Source organism: Hirundo rustica, chromosome 6, assembly GCF_015227805.2.
Source record: "Hirundo rustica isolate bHirRus1 chromosome 6, bHirRus1.pri.v3, whole genome shotgun sequence".
Classification (NCBI taxonomy): Eukaryota; Metazoa; Chordata; class Aves; order Passeriformes; family Hirundinidae; genus Hirundo; species Hirundo rustica.
Window position 1 is genome coordinate 12,044,589 of NC_053455.1, and position 21,739 is coordinate 12,066,327.

At 42.3% G+C, this 21,739-nt stretch overlaps 1 protein-coding gene across 8 annotated transcripts in view; it reads right to left on the bottom strand.

Annotated features, from left to right (window-relative positions):
• EVL (Enah/Vasp-like) overlaps nt 1-21,739 on the bottom strand; it is a 145,970-nt gene that overhangs the window by 45,696 nt on the left and 78,535 nt on the right. For all 8 annotated transcript variants that reach the window (XM_040067556.2, XM_040067557.2, XM_040067560.2 and 5 more), the window contains exon 3: nt 15,896-16,073. In XM_040067556.2, the coding sequence (XP_039923490.1) occupies nt 15,896-16,073 (178 nt within the window). The remainder of the gene's footprint in view (nt 1-15,895; nt 16,074-21,739) is intronic.

A 21,739-nucleotide genomic window follows, 5' to 3' on the forward strand; every position in this document is an offset into this window, starting at 1 on the left:
TTAGGCCAAAGTAATACAGGTTCACATCACAAACAGACAGGAAATTGTAGTAACAAGAAAATAAATAGTCATTAAATAATAAAAAAATTGGAATAGGACCCTTTTAAACCTAGGGACACCACGGGCACCAAATATTCACACCTTCTGTAGTAACATGACATTATTAAAACACATTATTAGAGACAAGCACTACCGTGTATTTAATACCTGGTTTGCTTTTTTCACCATAGTCTAACACATAAATACAAAAGCACCTGCTGAACAGCTTTTGTCAAAACTTGTTTGCTTTTGGAGGTGGTCCCTTAAAAGAAATTTTAAAAATGAATCATCTTGTTCAACCTTGGCATGAACAATTCTGTAGTAGTTTTTTATATATATAATTCCAGGTATATGCTGGGCTACACTGGTAGAGAATAATTATGATAAGGTTTCTTCTCTGTCTGTTCAGGCTTACCAGCTCAATGTTACTTTTCCTCAAGATCTGGTGAAGGCTCCCTTGCTACATCCCTCTCACAAATACTCCTGGTAGCAGCACACCAGGGTAGGAGATCAGGCAAGAGCAATTCAATGGAAGAATTGAGCCATGGAATACCTTTAAGTCAGTTGTTCTATTTTTAATCAATCATCTTAGCTGAGATGAAAAATTGTGAAAGCAGCCATGAATAACACCTCAAGGAAATTTGGGGGAACAGACTCACAATATTATGAAAAAGTGATACACTGACACTTTTAAATAGAGATGTTGTGAAGTAGCAGGGTCACAGCAGTCTCTTACTATCATCAGTCAGAGCCAAAACAGCCCTGACCGTGTTCATAAATTTGGGGATATGGGAGCATTTTATCTCCTAACTAGCATGTTTCACTGAGCTAACCTCTCACTGAAATATCATGAAGCCCATTTCATACCATCAGCACATCCCATTACCCTCTGGCTAAACACTATTTTCACATTTTAATAATTCTTCTCGATGTGAAGTCCAACAGCTGAAAATCCACTTCCTTCACAGAAATTTTCTTTCCTTACCGAAGCATTGCAGGAAATAGCTTTGCCTCAAAACGCTTCCTCGGAAAATCCTCCTGCAGAAGAGGAGGCTGAACAGGGCACAGAGCAGGAGAGGGTCTCAGCTGTGCCAAGCAGCACCTGCACCTGGCACTTAGCACTCAGAGCTCCCAGGTAATGCTGGAATAGGCTGGAGGAGCTGTGGGTGCCCCATCACGGGAAGTGTTCAAGGTCAGGCTGCGTGGTGCTTTGAGCCAACTGAGCCAGGGAAAGGTCCTAGAGCCACAGAGCCATTTAGGCTGGAAAAGACCCTGTGGTGGCCTCAGCTAGGATAATTTTCTTCCTAGTAGCTGGTGCAGAGTTGTGTTCTGGATTCAGTGTGAGAACAATGTGGATAACACAGATGTTTTGGCTGCTGCTGAGCAGTGCTTACCCTAAGTCAAGGACTTTCCAGTCTCCCGTGCTCTGCCAATGAGGAGATGCACAAGAAGCCGGGAGGAGCAGAGCCAGGACAGCTGATCTGAACTGGCCAAAGGGATATCCAACAGCACAGTGCTGTGATCAGTACATAAACTGGGGGAGTTGGACTGGGAGGGGCTGATCGCTGCTGGGGGATGATTTCCCAAAGTCCCTTAATACCCAAGCCGTGATTCTATGAATTAAATCAGCGTGTTTGTATAATGTGTTGGTGTTCTGCAGATTTTTAGGAAGAAATAGACCAACATTTTTTGCACTGCTGGTGTAGGTGACCACTTTGCAGAAGGCTGGTGTGCTGGTTCCAGCTGCAACAGAGTTAATTTTCTTCACAGTAGTTACTGTGGGGCTATATTTCAGATTTGTGCTGGAAATTATACTGATAACACAGGAATGTTTTAGTTGCTGCCGAGCAGTGCTTACACAAAGCTTCTCACCCCACCAGTGAGCAGGCTGGGGGTGCACAAGGGCCTGGGAGGGGACACACCTGGGACAGCTGACCCCAGCTGACCCAAAGGGTGTTCCACACCATGTGGTGTCACGTTTGTCTTGTTTGTCTCACCAACCAACCTAGGGGCTGCTGCTGGAGGACTGGCTGGGCATCACCCCATTGGTGAGCAATTGTTTTCATCTGTATCACTCCTTCTTGTGTTTTATTTTTCTCTCTGTGTCATCTTCCCCTTCATTACTATATATATTTTTTTTTTGAGAGACAGCTCTGATGGTGACTGCAGGGATGGGATGTGGCACGGGAAGCTGGATCCACACTGCTTGCTGCCTGAGACAGGGGAGATGAGGCACCATTCCCTGAGGGGACCAGTAACATTAAAGCATAGGCAGCTCTGCTTTGTCTTACCAGCTGTAAACTTTATTCCCTGTGGAGTCAGAATGACCTTTAATTTCTTTGAAATAAAAATCTGTGCAAATATGGTAATTCACATATACAATGTGATATCTATTTTTATATCCATTCCAAATAAGAAAGGATATTGGAGTGGGCACTTCCATCTGATAATATAAAATTTCATTGCAATTCAGCATAGAAATTCATCAGAAAATCTCATTACTCTCAAAACTGATATCTGTGTTTAATTCACACAAGGCATGGCATAAAACCTTAATCTGACATGCAAATGAACATAAATCCCTGCATAATACTCTCTCTACACAATCATCATTGTAAATGTGCCCTCATCTTTAGTACCCCAAAATAAAGATCTATTCTGACAAGACAAAGCCCTGCCGATAACTTCTGAAAGTCAGTTAATGAAAGACTTTAACGAAAGTCAGGGTCATGACAAAGGGCTTCTTTAACTCTGCAAGGCATTTCAAGCCCACAAGGTGCAGCTGTTAGCCCTCTTCTAGAGACAGTTTCATGCCAAGGATTCCTTGCTAATAGATTTGCCACAGTCCTCTGATTTTGGGGATTTAATTCTTATCCCACGTCTTATGTGTCCTGTACACGGAGCTCTATAAAAATGCACCACCTGATGGGTTCCCAAAGCTTCTCCTTCCAGAACTGTATCTCCTGTGAAAATACACCATCCCAAAACAGCTGGTTTTGGGGGGGAGGAGCTGGTTATTGCTGCTGGTGGTTTGGTTTTATTGTTTTTTGTTGTTGTTGTGGGTTGGTTGTTTGTGTGGTTTATTTGTCTTTCTTTGTTTGTTTTGTTTTTTTGTTTTTTTGTTTTTTGGGGTTTTTCTTGTGCTGTGCACAAAGAAGCCAGCACAGACACAATGCTTCACCCTAGCAGCAGGTCAAATTTTGGGTTTGCTCTTTCTTGAATATAAGTCCTTGATAACACGAGCATCACACTTAAGCAAAAGCACTGAAGACCATCCACTACTGATGGGGACTGACAGAGATTGATTTGAATTTGCTCCAGCCAACCACTCCTGTTGATAAACCCACTGCAGAGGACAAACCATGAACAGCTTGGGCCATGGAGGAAGGAACCCAAGAGGCTACTGGAGTTCATCCTTGAATGCTCCCATATTAACAGGAACTCACATGAGGGGGAGAACATGCTTCAGCTGAAAAAATGAATGAAACCAAGATTTAACTGTAATTTCTGCAGGCACTCAGCTCAGTGAGAGGACTGAAACGCGGAGACAAAAGCCCAGTGAAAAACATTTCAAAATCTCCAAGCAATATTAAACTGGAAGAAATAAAACCACCTAATTTTGAGGCACATATGTATGGGAGACATCATCACTTTCTCAGCGTTGCAGAACAGTTAAAACGAAACCCAAAAATCAGCCGATTAGCACAAAAGATACTTCCAGAATCATGTGATATGCTAAAAAGCCCAAATATCCTACTGTATCTATTTCTCATGTAATACGAGAAAGTACCAGTTTAATTTATGTAGTGTGAAAGCTGACAATATGTTCTGCAGTTTTGTTTAAATAGCTAATGTTCTCACATTAGCTGTAAATGAATTTTGACACTAAAAATAAATGTAATAAAAATAATGTGAAATCCAATAATTCAAGATGCTGCTGACCAGGACTCATTGCTGCCTTACTGTTCCTAGTGCAGCCATGAAAAATGAACTTTTGGGGTTTAATTTAAAAAAATAGTTCAAAAAGGATGTTTGCGTTTGCACAGAAAGGTACAGAGGTTTGATTCTCATTAAAATATATTCCCTTTCTTTAAAAACACCACGTTTCCTCTGATCTTTAAAAATAAAACAAAAATAAAGTTTTGTAATTTGCCATGAATGTGAGCTTCAAAATGGAAACACGAGAGAATGTTTAGCTTGAATTTCTCTTTATTTTCAACCAGAAATCTGGGCTTTTGTCACTGCCTTCACAATAACCAAGTAGGGTAATTTATATGATGTGCATTTGAAAACAAAAAGTGAAGCAGAATGTAATTTCAGAATGAAAGATACACACTTCATCTTCTCAGGAAGGCTGAAAGTTCAATTTTGTTTTTAGTAAAATAAAAACCACAAGCGAATGTAACACATCTCTGTGGGAAAAAAAAAAAAAAATTGGTTTCCATTAAAAGAACCTTGAAAACCCTTGGTGTGGACCTCTCAGTGAGTTCCCCAGGCTAGGGGCACTTTAGGAGTGCTCCAGAAGAAAAGCCCAGTTTGTGTGTCTGATCTGGAACTTAACTTCAGGAGCTGCAGAGACACTGCAGTGAATGTAGTGTGAGAAAACACATTTCAAACAGTGAAATGTGCATGCAAGGCAGATCTGCTGCAGCTCCTGCACCTCAGCCCCCCCGATGCACCCAGCACGCTGACCTTTGCAGCGTCACCAAGGACACAGCTCTGCACGCTCTGCTTTCTGCAACCGTTTCTCACTGTGCCACCGCAAAAATAGTTTCCCTGTGTGTTGCAGCTTGCTGACCAAAGCTCCTGCCCCCAACTCAACAGCTCAGTTTGGTGGCTGCCTGCCTCTACAACGTTCTGCACCATTTGCAGCGTCAGGGAAAACATTATTTAAAAATACGGCGGTGTTGAAAGATCTGACTGCAACAGAATGTGATGTAAGACAAGAAGTTATACAGCATGACCCTTGTTGGGCAATTTCTGAGCACAGCAGTAAACTCTGATAAGCAGAAAGAGGTGATTTGGGGGTGCACTCACAGGCTGATGGGAGAATGTAAAGCCACCCAGGGGCAATCCTGTCTTTAAGAAAATCATTGCAATAACAGTAAAAAACCCCACAGTTACTCTGTGCTCACAGGAGTGTTACAGCACAGACCAGAAAAAAGGAATCAAGTGCCAGCTCATCTGAAGAGCCAAATATCTATTTTCAAACTTTAGCTCTGAAGTTGAAATATCAGAGTAATCAGAAAGGTCAGAGAGATGAGAAATAAAATAATCAGCAGGAAGCATAAGGCACGCTTCCCTTTGGATCCTCACCTTTGTTACACTTTTCAAACCCCTCTTCCTTCCACAAACTAGGGATAATTTACTCACTTAACTGAGTCAGGAGTTTTCCTGCTGACTCTGCCAGAACCAAGCCTTCTCTTGGTGCCTTCTGCCTCCACTGCAATCCAGCAACTTGACCACGCACTTGGGCCATGCATTTCCAGAGCCTTCGGCTGCCTGCATCCCTCCACCTCTCCATCCCTGATCGAGGGTACCCCTCCTGCTGCACTGTGCCCGGTAACTCCTGCCAGCACTTGCATTAGATGTGCCACCCTTGTTAGTCCTCACCAGCACTCAGTGCTTTGGCAGGCCCCAGAGGACACCGAAAGGCTTTCTTGTTGTCCAAGTTCAGTTAGCCCCGCTGTTTTGCTGATTCAAAGTGTTTTCCTTTGCATTTAGCAAGGAGCCTGTAAGATCTGCTGGCAAAGCATCTTGAGAAGCGAAACCGCAATGTATGTATCTGTAAATGGTGAAGGACCATCTGGGGACCCAGACTCAAACGTGCTGAGTCATTTCTATTGGGGATGCCAAAGGTAAACCAAAAAAAGAAAAAGCAAATACTCCGTAATCTAAAATGCCTTAGAAGGGATATCCATCAAATTTCGGGACAATCCATATTCAAATGGATTTCTGACAACATCCAATCCTCTGAACGCCCTCCTGCTCCGGTCTGCAAAGCACCAGACCAGCACTCATGTACCTGCAGTCGTGCTCCTCAGCCTGCCACGCTGCAGGAAATGCACCATTTCTTGACAAGAACGAGCAATGCACACTTAGCAAGTCTAAAACAGTCAAAAGAGGTGATAACCTAAACTTCGACCTCAAGTTTATTTTTAAAAGTGTGAAAAAAGCCAAGATGCTATTCAGCTCACCCCTCCTGGCGTGCTGTATGGCACAGCTGATGTTCACTCAGCTTCCTAACCACCAGAGGGAGTCCCTGGAAACCAGCACCGGAGCAAGAGGAATTAAAATTCATATTTTATACAGAGATCTCCAGAATACTAATCAAGACCAACAGATAAAGCAATCCATGCAAATCTGATTGACGGTGGTTGCTTGGCAGGGTTTGGCCTTTTTGTCAGTAGAGTTGGAGCAGAATTTCAAACACACCATCAGGACCTGAATCACGCTGTGTCCTCCTCAGCTGTGCAGCTGAGCACGTACAAGGGCAAAGGCTGGACGCTTGCGGAGCTAAAATCACCTTTTAGGAGATCACTTCCTTCCTGAACTGCAGTACAGCCCCACGCTGCTCCACTCTGTCACACGATTTCTGCTCCCCGCTGTGTGGCAGGGACTGTGCAGCTTGCAGGCAGCAGCACAGGAGTACAGCCACCCACCTCCAGGTGAGCCCTCCTCGCTCCATGGAAGGGAAAAGAAAACACACAGTTACTGTAAACTAGATGCCCAGAATTTAAATGGCTGAGATTCAGTTAAATGAATCCCATTTTCAGCTGTACTGCCTCATTAGAATTAACTGGAGAAATCACGAGTCTGATTGCCACAAGGGTCTGAGACCCTGCTTGCGGAAGGCAAAACAGCCTACAGCTTTCGAGTCCCCGAATTGGTGAAAAATAAGATGCTGGATGACCACAGAGAGTCACCTAAGAAGGCCATTAATAGACTTTGTGTGAGCTCCCCAGGGATTACCAGCCAGCAGGAGAGGCTGCTCTACATGCTTTGCTGGCAGCAGCATATGGGGATTCACTCTGTGGCTGGAATTAAGCAGGCTTTCCCCTCAGCTGAGCCTGCTGCTGCAGAGGGTTCCAGAGCTCTGCCCTACCTCCCCAGCTGCACCATTGGCTGTCCCTGCACACTCCCCTGGTCCTAAACACTGTGCTTTGACCAGGAACACCTTTTTACTGAGTGCTGTTTGCACACTGAACCATGGCACATAGTGACAGCATAGTTAAAAGAAAAAAAAAAAATCAAAATACTATCAATTTTATCGGTGAAAAATTCTCTTAGCCCAGCAATGTATTCCTGACTTCAATCTATGTATGTGTGAATATCTTCCTCAATTCACTTCTGGTGTAAAATCAAAAAATTTGCATGCAAAAAGCCCATCTGTTTGCAGAGCTCCGGCAGTCAGAGAAGTGATAATCTCTTGTGATTGCCCATGTGAACACATGTATAGACATGCACAACACACACGTATTCCTGGGAGTTCTCATTCACTGTCCCACAGAAATCCACGGAGCATCACTAAAAATACACCTTATACACATCAGTTTCCACGTCCCTAATTTATTATTGCTAAACTAGAGGTTCAATTATCATTGTCATTACTAATTAATTACACCATAATTAGAAATAATAAATCCATTAATTAGAAAGTTTGGAAGAAGATCAGAGTAAAATTGTCAGGGACTAAAGAAGGATTCTTAGCATCAATCCTTTAGTCAGTGATGAAAGAGAGAGGGAAAATGGGATTAATTTTGCCTTTAGGGACACCTAATACATAACTGACTGTACCAGGAGCATCTGTTACTGTTTCTGGACCACACAGATGTCCCAGCTCAGGTATGAAACCCAGTGCTACAGATGCTGATAGTTCTGCTCCCATTGACAGCAGGATCACGGTCACACAATTACTAACTGCTAGGAGTGGGATCACAGCTAGGGGAGTAGATGAGCTACTGTGCAGAGACAAACTATTACAGAGTCTGGCTCTTAGCTGAGAATACAGAAAGTCTAATAAATAAAAAGAAGCAACCAAGGCCAGGCTGGGTGGGGCTTTGAGCAACTTGATCTAGTGGAAATTGTCCCTGCCTATGGCAGGGGATTGGAACTAGGTGACCTTTAAGGTCCCTTCCGACTCAAACCATTCTGTAAATGGGCTTGAAATGAACACTGGCCAAAATCTGGCCTATACTGCTTGCGCATAAATTACTGGACTTGTTAAATTTTGATAATTCTTTTTTTCTAAGCTAATATATTCTTCTGCTACTGACTACACTCTAGTGAAAAAGCCACAGTCAACCTTCTACCACCGACCTCTGGAAATGTCTCCAGTTTGCAGCACACTCAGAAGAACAGGGCTTTGAAGGCAATGGTGCAAGCAAATCTTGCTAGCACAAGTCAGCGTGTGCAAGTCTCTCTTAAATCTCTCAACAATTTTTTTTCCCCACACACGGTTTCCTTCCTGAAGTGGTTTTGACTCAGTGCAGAAGAGTTCAGCACAGCAAAAAGCATCAGCAAGAGACTCAAGAGCCTTTAGGTTTATAATGCTCTTCGAAGAACAGAGGCGCCTTTTGTTGTTCCAGACGTCGGACAGCGGCTGCTGCTCTGAGCGGGGATACAACAGAGTCCTGCAGGAAAGTGGCTGAGATGCACAAAGCAGAATGTCATGGGGTTTTATTTGCATAACACTGAGAGAGCACTTCAGTATCCCGGAAAACTTTCTGCTGTGGATCCCTACCATCTGGGGGACTGAAGAACTGAACTGAAAAAATGCCTACTTCTATAGAGCAGAATAATTAAATAATGGTTTGATACTTCCTGACAGATGAATAGTAGCAATGATATTTACAGTTCTAGCACTGAAAGGAGTCTGTAAGCCCAATTTATTGATTCACAATTGAATCAATTCACCTTCTGTGCTCCAGTCAGCTGGAGCCAAGCTAATGCGGAAGATTAACCAGTTTTACTCACTGCTCCTCCTGGCTGCGCCAACTTCTTCCAGTTCTGGTTTTAAATACGTTTCTCTTAATGTGAAGTGTACCTGGGTTCCTAGAAGCTGGTTAGAGCCTAATGCTAATAATGCAAGGGTTGTGGGTTTGATTCCTTCCCTTCAGAGTGGGACTCAGTGATCTTTATGAGTCCTTTCCAGAATATTCTTTGATTCTATGAAACATCCTATATCCGATTAGGAAGCCCAGGTTAACCTGAGAAGGGGGCACCTGAGCAGTTTGGCAGGCAGGGGAAGCCTGCAAGCAAGCGACTGTTACTCCAGGAGAAGTCTGGCTGTTTTGGGAAGATGGGCAGAGGGCTCGCACGAGGACTGTCATCCCCCTCAGCACAGGAAGAAGTTTTGGGGATAAACACAGTGAGTGGTCCTGTGGCTGAGCTGATGTTTTACAGCTGGGGTCACAAGGGACTCCTGCCCTCACAGGATCAGGCAGAGACCTGTTGAACACGCAGTGGGGCACTGCTTGGGGTGTGCCTTTCACCGGCTGCTTCGGGGAAAATAAATTCCCACCTAGTTTGCTGGGTAACAGCTCATCCCAGTCCGACTGGCAAAGGAAGAAATTTATTTCTACAGTAAGCAAAATACAAAAATATTCTGTATGTCACATGGACTTTTCTGGAAGAGTTTCAGTGATAAAGGAATGCAGCAGGTGCAAGGAAAAAGCTCATCATCTTATTTGAATTTTCCCTCCCTCTTCATTGACTTACAAAGCACAGCAATTTAGATCAGAAACCCCTCTATCTGCAGAACATTTCTGAGTGACTGAAGTTGATACTGAAACTGGTGTAGGCATGAGTCTGGAAACATTGTGAAATTTATTTCTCTAAACTTTTCTCTGGTGTTTTTGAAAGATGTTGGTCAAAAACATTTATTCCCCTGGGAAAACTTCTGTTTTTTAAAGAAGAAGAATTTTTTCTGTATTTTTCACATGCACCCAATTAACCTGCAGGCTGCTATTTTGGCTAGCCCTAGGTGTCTGATCACATGGATCATATTTACACTAGTGAGTCCAAAAGTTTGCTCTTTACAAGTTCTCTGTGCCTGGATCATAAATAGGAACAATGTCTGGAATGATTTTGTTCAAAGACCTGCAGCAGAATGCATGCTTATGGTTCTGCAATGCCTATGCCACCTGAAGTTACACGTCTCTAAATGTTATTAGCACTCTTAAAAGTAAAATGTGCACAGAATACACCATCTTAGGGCTTTATTATCTGCACCAACACACCTGATAGTGTGGGAAATGAGTCCACAGAGCAGCATGTGAAGCACCTTGCATGGAGCACGGATCTCTTTACCCCAGCACAGTTTTGGAGCCAGCTGGCTGCAAGTGGGCATTGTGTTCTGTGGTGGGTCCCCTCCATTACTGATGAGCTATTTTATGTATTATGCAGTGCTATAATGAAGATGAAGTCTTTTGTCTTCCCACGCTGTGTCCTCTGTGGTGCTGGGAAGTGTTGGGGCAATATTATCAAATAAAACAGGCACTGCTTTGTAGAAGATGAATTCAGATAACTGAATCTCCCAGAAATTACACTTTACTGCCACTGAAGAACTGAGGGATGCAGGACTAGTTGGCAAAATGTTAATGAAAAAATGAACTGAATATAACATCAGGAAAAAAAAACCAAAAAAAAAACCCAAACCAAACCCCTGCGTACACTTTTGTCTGAAATCCAGTGCACCATAATCTTCACACACATCCGTCACTGACAGAAACCTTCCAAATGCTTAGGGCATCTAAATTGGAGAGAGAATGTGGGGTACATTCTGACAGCTTATCTGCTATTCGATGAATCAAAGCTCTATTCTTTTATTTATCCAAAGTATTTTTTAAGGAACTTTGTGCCAGCAATAGAGACATGTTGTCACTTCTGAAAAAGGATAAGAGCAGAATGGCTGAAGGAAAAAGATCTCAAACTCCCAAGAAGTTAATAAAATCCAGCTCATGGGGAAAGAGAAATACATGTCAAATAATCCAGTGGTGGAAAAGCAGATCCTCTAACCAGAGGAAGAGGAGTGAGGAGCAATCCTGACTATCAAAACGTCCTCCCTGCAGAGGTAAGGCTGGGTCTGTGAACCTGAAGGCACAGGGCTGAACTCTGCACCCTCCACGACCTATGTCTGTATCGTGTGGTCTGTAAGACACTTAGAACAAGAAAATGGCTTTCTTACAAGGAATAAATAAATAAATCAGTATCAATTTTCTTCAAACCTGTCTCCTTCTATTTCAAGCTTTACTCCAACTTCTCCATTCTTAGTCCAATAAGGCAGCTGACCTCTAACTATGATTAACTCTGCAATGAGCCCTCTGCATTAGGCTTTTCAGCATGTGATGTTTACATTTAGAAATGGGATTTTCATACATTGTAAGTCAACAATAACTATCTAAGTCCCCAGGGCACAGACATCAAAAGAAAAGCAAAAGTTCACAATACGTTATATGCACGATGTCACAGGCAGCATTTACCAGCAGCACAGATCAGAGTCCTAATTCTTCTCCAAGAGGTACCAAGTCTTTTAAGCCATGGAAGCCCAAGATGCCCTCAGAGCTGGTCACGCCAAGCCATAAAGCTGAACCACTGCCCCTTATGCAACATGGGAACATGCAGGTGCCACCAGCAACCAGCTGGGACTCAGTGTCTGAAGCGAGCAAATAAGGAGGGAAAAAGATGAATTCCTTTGCCTGTCCCCAGAAAACTGGGGAACAAGAAAGGAGAGAAAATAGTCTCATTCCCCCTCTCCCCAAAGTGTAACCCCTCACTGGGACAAGAACTGAGTGCAGAGGCTCCATTTAGCCCTACAGAAAGTTACCTTCATTACAGGCACCACTGGCTTTCCTACAAAATTATGGCAGGGAAGAATTCACCCATTTTGGCTCACTAATGTTCTCACATTATGTCCTGCTCCAATAACCGTGCTGCCCTGCCACCAGTCATTGCATTTGGTGAACCTAAGAGGATGTAAGTCCTGAAAAGCACTAAACATCAAACAGCCTGTGGGTAGGATCCGTGCAAAATTCTTCCACAGCCTCCTGGGCAGGAATGGGTGATGCTCTGCCCCAGTGAAACCTGGCTGCAGATGACAAAGTAAGCTGGTGACACCCTACCGTGTACCAGGTAACTTATGCCAGTGAAAGGTCTGACTTCGCAAAGTGGACACCCAGGAAAGAAAAACAATTAAATGGGAAGTTGTTCGTCATATTAATGGTCTTACTAAATGACACCATTAAAGTGCTGTAAGCAAGAGATTGGTAATGAGCAAGTCAGTGTTTTCATTTGCTCTCATTTTGCAGGCTGGCTCAGGACCAACATTTACCCTTTTGTTTGTAAGGGAGAACAGATTAAAGAGATGTATAAGGAAATCAAAGTAATTAGATACGTAAACAAGCTGGCAGGTAAAGAGTTGTGATTCAGTGAGGCAACTGTCAGCCTCCAGTGGAAGGATGGCACATATTTGTAATATTATCTCTGTTTCAGTCCCATTTTATCTGATTTTGGATTACTCCTGACCTAACTATTAGCATCCTTACAAAGCAGAAGAATGAGCCAGGTCTGTGTTCACCTCTTTCAAGGCTTGCTTTAGCCCACCCTGGGGACATGCACTGGGAGAGGCTCTAAGAACGTGGCCACCTGTAAGGTGGCCAGCTGTCCCCATGGGTAAGAGTATGAGTACATCCACTGCAGAAGCACCACCAGCCAGAGAGTTTAGGCTATGACTTGTCTCCCAACTTTTGGAAACTCTGGGATGTCACACTCCTGGGAAGATACCAGCCCCAGCACTGATCTAGACATGTAACCTGAGGAAACACAGTCTGGCTGTAGGATCTGATTCAGCCCATTTAACCTTTGGCATTTAACAAAGCCCTTGGTTTAGTTTTCACTCATGCCCCGTGCAGTCAGAACAGAGAGATCAGCGCTTGTGCTTGTTCTTGGGCATTGTAGTTTCTCTTGTGAAGAAGAGGGACAGTACAGTAACTCCCATCACTAGCTCACAACTATGTGTTCATTTGAAGTGACGCAGTCATTTGAAAGTCAGCACTACCTAAAAATTATTTTCCAACTCCCCAAAACATAGAACACTATAATTTTTTTGAACACCATTACTTTGTGCCAACACTAGTTATTTTCCCAAATGTAACAGTACCCTGACTCCACGTCTGCTGAAGATAAGATGCAGTCTCGCATCTTCTGCTGTAGTCTACCATGATTAATTTTAGTTTATGGAAGTGGGTGGTAGAATGAAGGGAGAAGCAGCCATGGAAGCCAGAATCTATTCAACTATGGGAGGATCAGCACTACTCAAATGTAATAATGTCTCGGGAAAAAACCAAAACATTAGAAATAGCATGTGCCAAGTAGTGCACACAGAATATTCCAATCTGCAGAACAGCAGATAGGGTTTGCTGCCCCATGAATGTGGCAGAGGGAGCCTCTGTTTCACCCTGTGGTTCTGTCTGAGCTTTTTATGAATCGTATGAGCAGTCCCGGGCATACAAACGCACCCCTTAAAGCTACCATCCATCTGCATAAGCACATGGGCAGCTTTAATACATGGATGCATAGATATAATAAATATAGGGTTTTTTCCCTAATGATTTTTCCATATGAAAAAAGCAGACCCTAATGCAGCATGCAGGCAGCAGAACGGATGAGGTATGCAGGCAGCGGCAGTGCCTGAAAAGATATATGGATATGTGTGTTTGCGTGAATCCCTGATCACACTAATTCATGCCCACAAAAGCTTAAGGGCTATAGAAGCCTGGAAGACCAGATATGAAAACACATTTATAACTTATATCCATTATGTACTTTTGCTGTCAATTTGCATGCTGAGATCTGCCGTAATGGGAAAACTTATGATGATATAAAAAGCTTCATTCTAATCCATTATCAATGTGGAGTTAATAATAAAGAAAAATACCTCTGCAAATAAATTTCATAATTAAAGGAAGAAAAGAAAAAATAGTATTTTTGGAATTTGTTTCATAGAATCAGAAGGGTTTTTTTAAAAAAATGCTGAAATTCTCTTTAGTCAAAATTTCAGTTTTTGACAAGTTCAGCTGTAAAGAATGGGACAACTGTCAATCTTTGAAACTTATAACACTTTATGTATGAGACAAAAGGGTTGCTGAAGACTGAATGTTTACCAGACCATTCTTTTTTGTCCAGAAAAGAAAGTTTTTTATCTGTGACCCAATTCGTGTCTTTGAATCTGACAACTCCAAACTCTAAATACAAGCTCTTCAGCATAGACTGAATTTTAAACATCTAAAGCACACTTTTGTTGTGCTAAGGAAATTAATTTAAAAATACCCCCAAAAAGGCAAAATGCAAATTATTGCTGGCTGTATATGCAAAAACTTCTTGGAAATTTAATAGGCTTTCCAAGTAATCAAAAGTACTTTCTTAAAAATAACTTGTTCATTGCTAGGTGTAGCTAACATAATTTAAGGCAGTTTCTTGAACTTTAGCCTATGAGCAATAAATTCTTGTCCTGAGACTTGTGTTTCCACAAGGCACCTCCCTGAAGCAAGCTCAAAATCCTGCAAAAACCTCACTCCTGTTGATAGGAAGAGACAGATGGGAAAAAAAATACCAACCCAAATTTAAGGGCTTTTGGAAGAAAGACAGACTCATCACAGACATCAAACCAATCACTACACCCAGGCCGTGGTCAAAGTATCCAAATTTGGAGGTCTAAAAGGGCTGGGCACATCTGAGCAGACAAAGAGCTCTGTACTCTTCAGACTTTCATGAGTTTAGGGCTGGTGAATCTTGGCCAGATTTCCTCATGAGGTCTCCTGCTGTGGCACAACTACAGCTGAAAATGTTCAAGATGAAGAAAGCAGAATTAAGTCCTCAGTACTTCTAAATATAGCTAAGAATTTGAAATATGTCTTGATTTTTTGATGACTTTTGCATTTGCCAGCTTAATAGAACAGAAATAGCAAAATAAAAAATCCGAACTCCTATATTACAAGTACACCTTTTAGTAAGACATATTTGAGTATTTAAGGTTGTCAGGAGACAATCTTTCTCTAAAGAGCTGCTGTCCATCACCAGTGAACACTGCAGTGAAACCTGGATGGCAGCAGGTGATGCAAACTTTGACTCACCATGTTTGCAAAAGGAAAATAGGGCTGTGGTGTGTGCTTTTGCAGGGGGAAAAAAAAAAAAAATAGGCACCACACAAGGACTGCTCTGTTCCCAGCCCAGGAGCTGCAGAGAGGTCATAAGCATGTAACTGAGGGCAGTGCTTCATCCAGATACCACAAACCAGAAACTGGCTTCTACTGAGAAACCAGGACTTTATTTTGGGCCCAGTTCAAGCTAATGCAATGACAAATTCACAGAACAGCAAAATTCATGACAAACTTCTTCTACAGTCAAGGTAGAAGGTGCCAAACACTCCTCTTTTGGGAAGCTGACCCACAAGAGCCAATGACTGAAGCTGGCCCAGCACACTGGAAATACCAGCTCTGAGTCCTATCCTGGAAGATTTTGCGAATTTTACTCTAGTTTCTCTTTACTTAAAGTTTTATGCCATCTCATATGTAAAACAACACATATACAGATCCACACAAATCAGTGGGGCTACCTGCCTGCTGAGGCATTCCCAAATAATTATTGATTTCCTATGGTGAGTGAAGGCACCTTGAAAAATGAGCAGAAAGGGAAATAAAATCTGAAAACGTGCTACTCATACCACAGCAAACACTGATCTAATGGCTAAGGTTTTTATTATAATGTGTTTTATAATGGCATAATATCCAATACAACTGCACTAGGTGATGGGTAACAAGCATTTAAAAATGTCACAGATTAGCAGAGATTAATTTACCTCCATCTTGTGAGTTCATGATATTCAGAGCAAACAGCATTGCATTGGAGAACGTGGTGGCCTCTTCTTTGCTTGCAAAATTCAAGCCATAGACCTGCCGTGCGTCGCGCCATTGATGAAAGGTGGGTGTTGCTTGATTGTACTTCAGCCCTTTCACAATTGAGTAATTAATCACTACCTGTGAACAGAGGGGTAAGGATTAGCAGCAGCTCTGTTTTCAGTGGGAAAACCCTTGTGTGAAGGTTACCTGAATGGGTAGAGGCAGTTCCTCTGGCAGCTCCTACAGGGCTGCACAGTAAGGCAGTGTTTGTTTCAGTGACAGAAGACCCACATCTGTGGGAGAGATTCACAACAGTTCAGTTCAGCCTCGGGGACTTGCAAGCCAGTTTTGCAAAATCTATTACCTGCTCGTGTTTCCTACAGCACCTCCACAGGATGTAGCTGTGCAGATGCTGCAAACAGCTGTCAGGATCCAAGGCCAGCAGCTGTTTCCATCTTTTGGAGGATGATCATGCACAATTCTTAGAAAAAGAGCCCGACAGAGCTCTTGGAACTAACCTTGCCCTATAGCACATAAATGTTTGACTCATTGCACCAGTTTTGCTTTCCTCCTCCCATGCGTTTGATGACCACCAGCTTCTCGTGCTTAGACATTTTCTTTAGAATCAGGCAATAACAAACCCAGACAACCATTCCTCTCCCACCTTCTCCCTTGCTGTATGTGTGGTGTTTTCCAGGTAAGGGGTGGCTGCAGCAGAATGCTGTTGCTTTTGAAATTTAGTCTGCTAAATACAATGCCCTGTTTATCCTTGGGGAGGGCACTGGCACACCCAGCTACACGGAACAGCCGGGGTCCAGACAGAAACCCCCAGTGGTAAAAGTGTAAGCTGCTCTAGCTAAGGGTGGAGAGGCAGGAGTGTCCACTGCACCGCCCTACCACTTTGTACACAGAATTTATGTTAGAGGTGGATCCCACATACCAGAAAACCTACCAATACTTTTTTTTTTTTTTTCAGTCTGACAAGAATTTTGGAAAGTTTTCTGTTAACACTATGATTGCAACTAAAAAGCTTCAGTGTATTAGTCCACCAATATTTTTGGTAGATGACTGACAATTCTTAATTATAGAAGGCAGACTTTTAAAACTAATGTCAAAGATTAACGACTTCTAGCTCTGAGTTTTGAATTTTTAGTGGATTGCCAGTTTAAACTGTCAGAGAAACATTAGAAGAGCACCTAATAAGGAGCAAATTTTTTAATATATGCTAGTATTTTTGAAGGCTAACACTGTCTCATTGATATAGTTAACAGCTGTCTTGTAACTTTACTGTATTAGTATACAAAAAATTATGGAAACCAGGAGAGAAGCCACTAGACCCCTAGATGATTACTGATATTCTCTTATTTCTAGGATGCATTTACTTACAGAGCCAGCATTACAGAGTGATGTAGAAGACAGTCTTTGAATACTTGGTCTAGCTTTAGGCACAAATATGATGGTGTAGCTGTTGCACTCAAACCCGCATCATTACCAAGGCTCCATAAAAATGCACTGAGAAGCAACCAGACCCACACTGATTTTTTTTTTGACACATTTCATTGTGAAATTCCTGATCTGTGAGCCAAAGGAAGATGCAGCCCTCCACTGGATATGCAGACTCCCAAGTATTAGTCCCCTGGAAATGGGAACTGCATCACCAAGATGCTGTGTGGGAAGACACCCACACCAACCAGAATGAAGTGGAAACTGGTCATGGCAAAGGCACTGAACTTCCTCTTGTATTTGACAGCTTGGATAGCCTTTTCTCCTTGAAAAATTGTGACATCATCCCCATTCTTCTACTGAGCATTGGGAGAGCCTGTACCAATGTTGCTCACACCAAAGAGTCTCTTGAGCATCAAGTAGACTCATGCCTGGATATCTAAACCAACAGTTTTAGTGTGGACCAACTTTTAAGTCTTCCAACCATTTTTGAGTAGACTAACCAAGAGAAGGCCTAGGCAGTATCTTTGAGGAAAACGTTAGAAAGATTGTGACCTTCTACCAGGCTTTCAAAGTTAGTCTCTCTCACCTACTAACAGAAGCCTCTGTTTCAAAGGACACCACTATCAAAGCCCAAAGAGCACCAGAGGGTGCAATGCAGCTGTACAACGAAAGGCAGAAATTGTAAAAACCTATGCAAAAAATTGTTTAATGGAAATCAGGTAAACCGTTCAAAACCTGCTTCCAAGGAACTCCAAGAATCTGCTTTGTTCTGAGGTTAGATCCCTTTATTGAATAAAGACAGAATTTGAATGTTGACCTTCAGTTATGATCAGGATGCCCACACATGCAATACTTCAAACTCAAATCAGAGAGTTTACTGAGAAATGAATCACTGGAAGTGGAACTTAAAATAGCCAGAGTTTCATTTTTATCTCCTTTGGTTTGTGTTTATAGAAAATGGAAAAAAGAGGAGGAGATCTCCTGTTGTTGTTAAGAATGAGTGCACAAAGGTGTCTTGTACAGATGGCGCAGAGACTCTGCAAGGCACATGACGATAACAAAGTGCTTCAGAGCAGTAATTAAAATGAAGAAGATCTCCCTGTTTGAAGCATAGGGTTTTTTACAGGTGCATCTTTACTCTAAAGCTTCATATGTCAGTAAGAGAGCACATCTGCCAGGCTGAGCAGACCAAGAGTTCATCTTCTAATCTTCAGTTGTAGTCTACAACAGGTGAATTGGAGAAGCTCACACTGGAAATCTTGAAGAAATAAATCATATATTCCTATAACTCTTCCCCTAGAATTTGACTTAGAAGCTGAAATATGACATTTTATATGCCATTTTTTTTTTATTTTCAACCCTCTTTTAGTATTTTATATCCTGAAAAAATGTAGTCTTACTGCTATATTTTACGGATATAAATGTCTGTGTTGTTTTGAAGCCTGTTAAATTCTGTATTTCAATGATCTCATATGGCAAGGAGTTTCACAGACCAGTCATGTCATACCATTATATTGACACGTTTCAGTGTTCCCATCACTATATTGTTAAAAAAAAAAAAGAGATTTGCTTCACTTTTACCCAGTACTCTCCCTCACCCTTTCACCTGAGTTTCAGGTGTAGGCTCCCTGGGACCAACAGGGAATTCTAGAATCTATTCAAAAGCTCAAAACCAAGAGCCTTCCTTTTGACTCTGGAGCTGTGAGCTGTCAGCAGTGATGACGGTGGCGGCCGAGATGGGGCTGACAGGAATGGGGCTAGAAGGGACAGAGCAGGGCTAGAAGAGCAACACCTGAGGTGTAAACACAGCCATGGGAAGAGTTCCCACACAAGCCTCACCACCAATACTCTTGCTACTGAACCAGGACAAGACAATTGCTCGTTTCTGCAGAGAATGAAATGGTTCAGCAGCTTGGGCCCTGCCATGCTGCCAGAGCTCAGGCTCATCTCTCAAGGAGCAGCTGTGACTGCTAAAACAGCAAGGATATAAAAACTGCCACAGCTGAGGCCAGATTCTTTACTTCTGTAGGCAGGCCCAAGCCTGATGAACTTCTGATAAGTAACAGCAGCCATTAATTGGTTCTTTCTTTTCAAAAATTGTGGTTAGCTTATATCGTAAGAATGCCGTCCCCGTTTCAGCTTTGGCTTGGCTTCACATGTAAAATGTCTCACCTTTCCCAAGGCTGTTTCTGCATTCACTTCTCAGCCACATGAACACACCAGCCCCTCAGGAGATGTGATTCACTTTTGAGTTGCACCCTCCTCCCTGCCTGTTTGTTCAGCATGTGCCTTTGGGTGATGAAATCATGCTGAACTGACATCACTTGATGTAAAGCCCTAATTTTAAACCTCAGGCTGGTCAGGACTCTGGAATGGGGAGATACTCCTTTTTATCTCTGTCAGCTTCTTGCACAGTGACTGAAGCTCATATGTCACCTTTACAACAGGCCAGGCAACAATAACAGCTGGCAAGATGCAACATGGGTGTAAAAGACATGATGGCGACTGTTGGCTTCAAGAATCACAGAAACATAGAATTGTTAAGGGTGGAAAAGACCTCAATGAACATCAAGTCCAAAATGAAGGCTGCAAGGAAACATCAAAGCTCATGATGTTAAGCGATTGTAACGCTGATCTGGCCTTAGCTTCAAACCAGTTCTGGCCTCTGTGGCGACTTCAAAGCTTCAAGACTGTACCTGTGGTTTTCTGGAGTTCCTGCTCAGGCCAGCATGAGCCTGTGCAAGGCTGCACCTTGTGCAGAGCAGAAAGGGGAGCTGAGGTACCGCTGGCCCGTAGCGCAGCACCGCCGCCACACGCGGTGAGCACCTCGCCCAGACACACAGGGGGAAGGAGACTTGGTGGCCACGTCTTAGGGGAAACAACGATGCTTCAGTTCTGCTACTCTGCAAGCCATATCTGTCTGTGGGAAACTTTTCAGACACTGTCAGCTAGAGCAGGAGATAAGGTGATAAGGAGATAAGGCGAGCAGAACGAGAATACAGTGTTGTAAGGTACAGCACACGCACCAAAAAAGGGGTAGAAAAGAGAAAGGCAGCTAGACAGAGACAAGACAAGGAGTCTACAGAAGAAGATATGTGGAAAATGACAAAGAGGATGAAAATTAAAGAGAGATATTATTAGAGGTGTAACATAAACCAACAAAATTAAGAAGGATATAAAGTCAGACAGGGTGAAGCCACTAAGATTACTCTAGTCTGTGCCTTGAGAAACAGTATGTAAGAAAAGTTTAAATTGTTCCTCCATGATACTGTTGTATTACATATTTTTAAACTAGTTTCTCAACTCTTCAAAAATCTGTGTGGCTTCATTAGCTTCATGATATGCCAAATCACATTTTAGCTGAAGATTGGTCCCTTTCAGATAAATATGTCTTTTCTGGCAAACCAACAGCTTTACTACAGCCTCAGTTTCAGTGAGATTTAACACAACCTGAGAGTACTCATGAAATGGCTTGAACAGAGAAGTATTTTAACTGAAATTCATTTATATTCTCTTTAAATCAAAATACTTAGCAAGCCTAGCAAGCTCATGATTCCACGTGAGACTCATATAAAATATATTAAATTCTGAATCTTGAGACTTTCAGAGTGTTCCTTTGAATATTACTATGCTACACTGTCTTGACTTTAATCATAATACTGGATTTTTGCAATCATATTTAAGGGAAAAAACTTTGTTTCAGGCAGTTTTAGGTGACAAAGGTAAGTGACTATACTTTGTTTTTTTGAAAGAGGATTTTTACTCTTTAAACGCTAGAGAAATATATTCTTCTACCTATTTCCTTCTGAACTCAGATGATTTTTAGATAGCATGCAGCATCTTCACACATTTGAAAGCAAGTGAAATACTACAGTTAACACAAGGCATGTTCAAAGTGCAGCTTAAGATTGGATTTTTTACTACGTCCTACTCTTTAAACTGTGTACTCTGATTAAGTCAGACTTCTGCTACTTGGTCTCCCTTACATATATACATATTCACTTTATGACTTCTGCTTCTTTTACACCAGCTATTCAGGCCCATCTTAGATTGCAGTCACATGAAAATCATTTACATTCACCTGCTGGCCATGTAAAATAAAGAACTAGCACGGCCTGGGGCAAAGCAGGCTTTCATAACTGACTAAGAAGACACTGTATTTCATTTATTTTTGAAAATATTTTCTCCTTCTGAATGGAACTGCTTTCATATATTGCCTTTTGCTCTACAGAGAATGTTAAAAGCAGTCACAAATCTTTTGGCAATTGTTTCCAAAGTGCACTGCAAGGAGTGAACTGAAAACCAGTGTGCTCAAAACCCGCCTATTTTTGTTCTGCTTTTCTTTTTTCAGAATGACT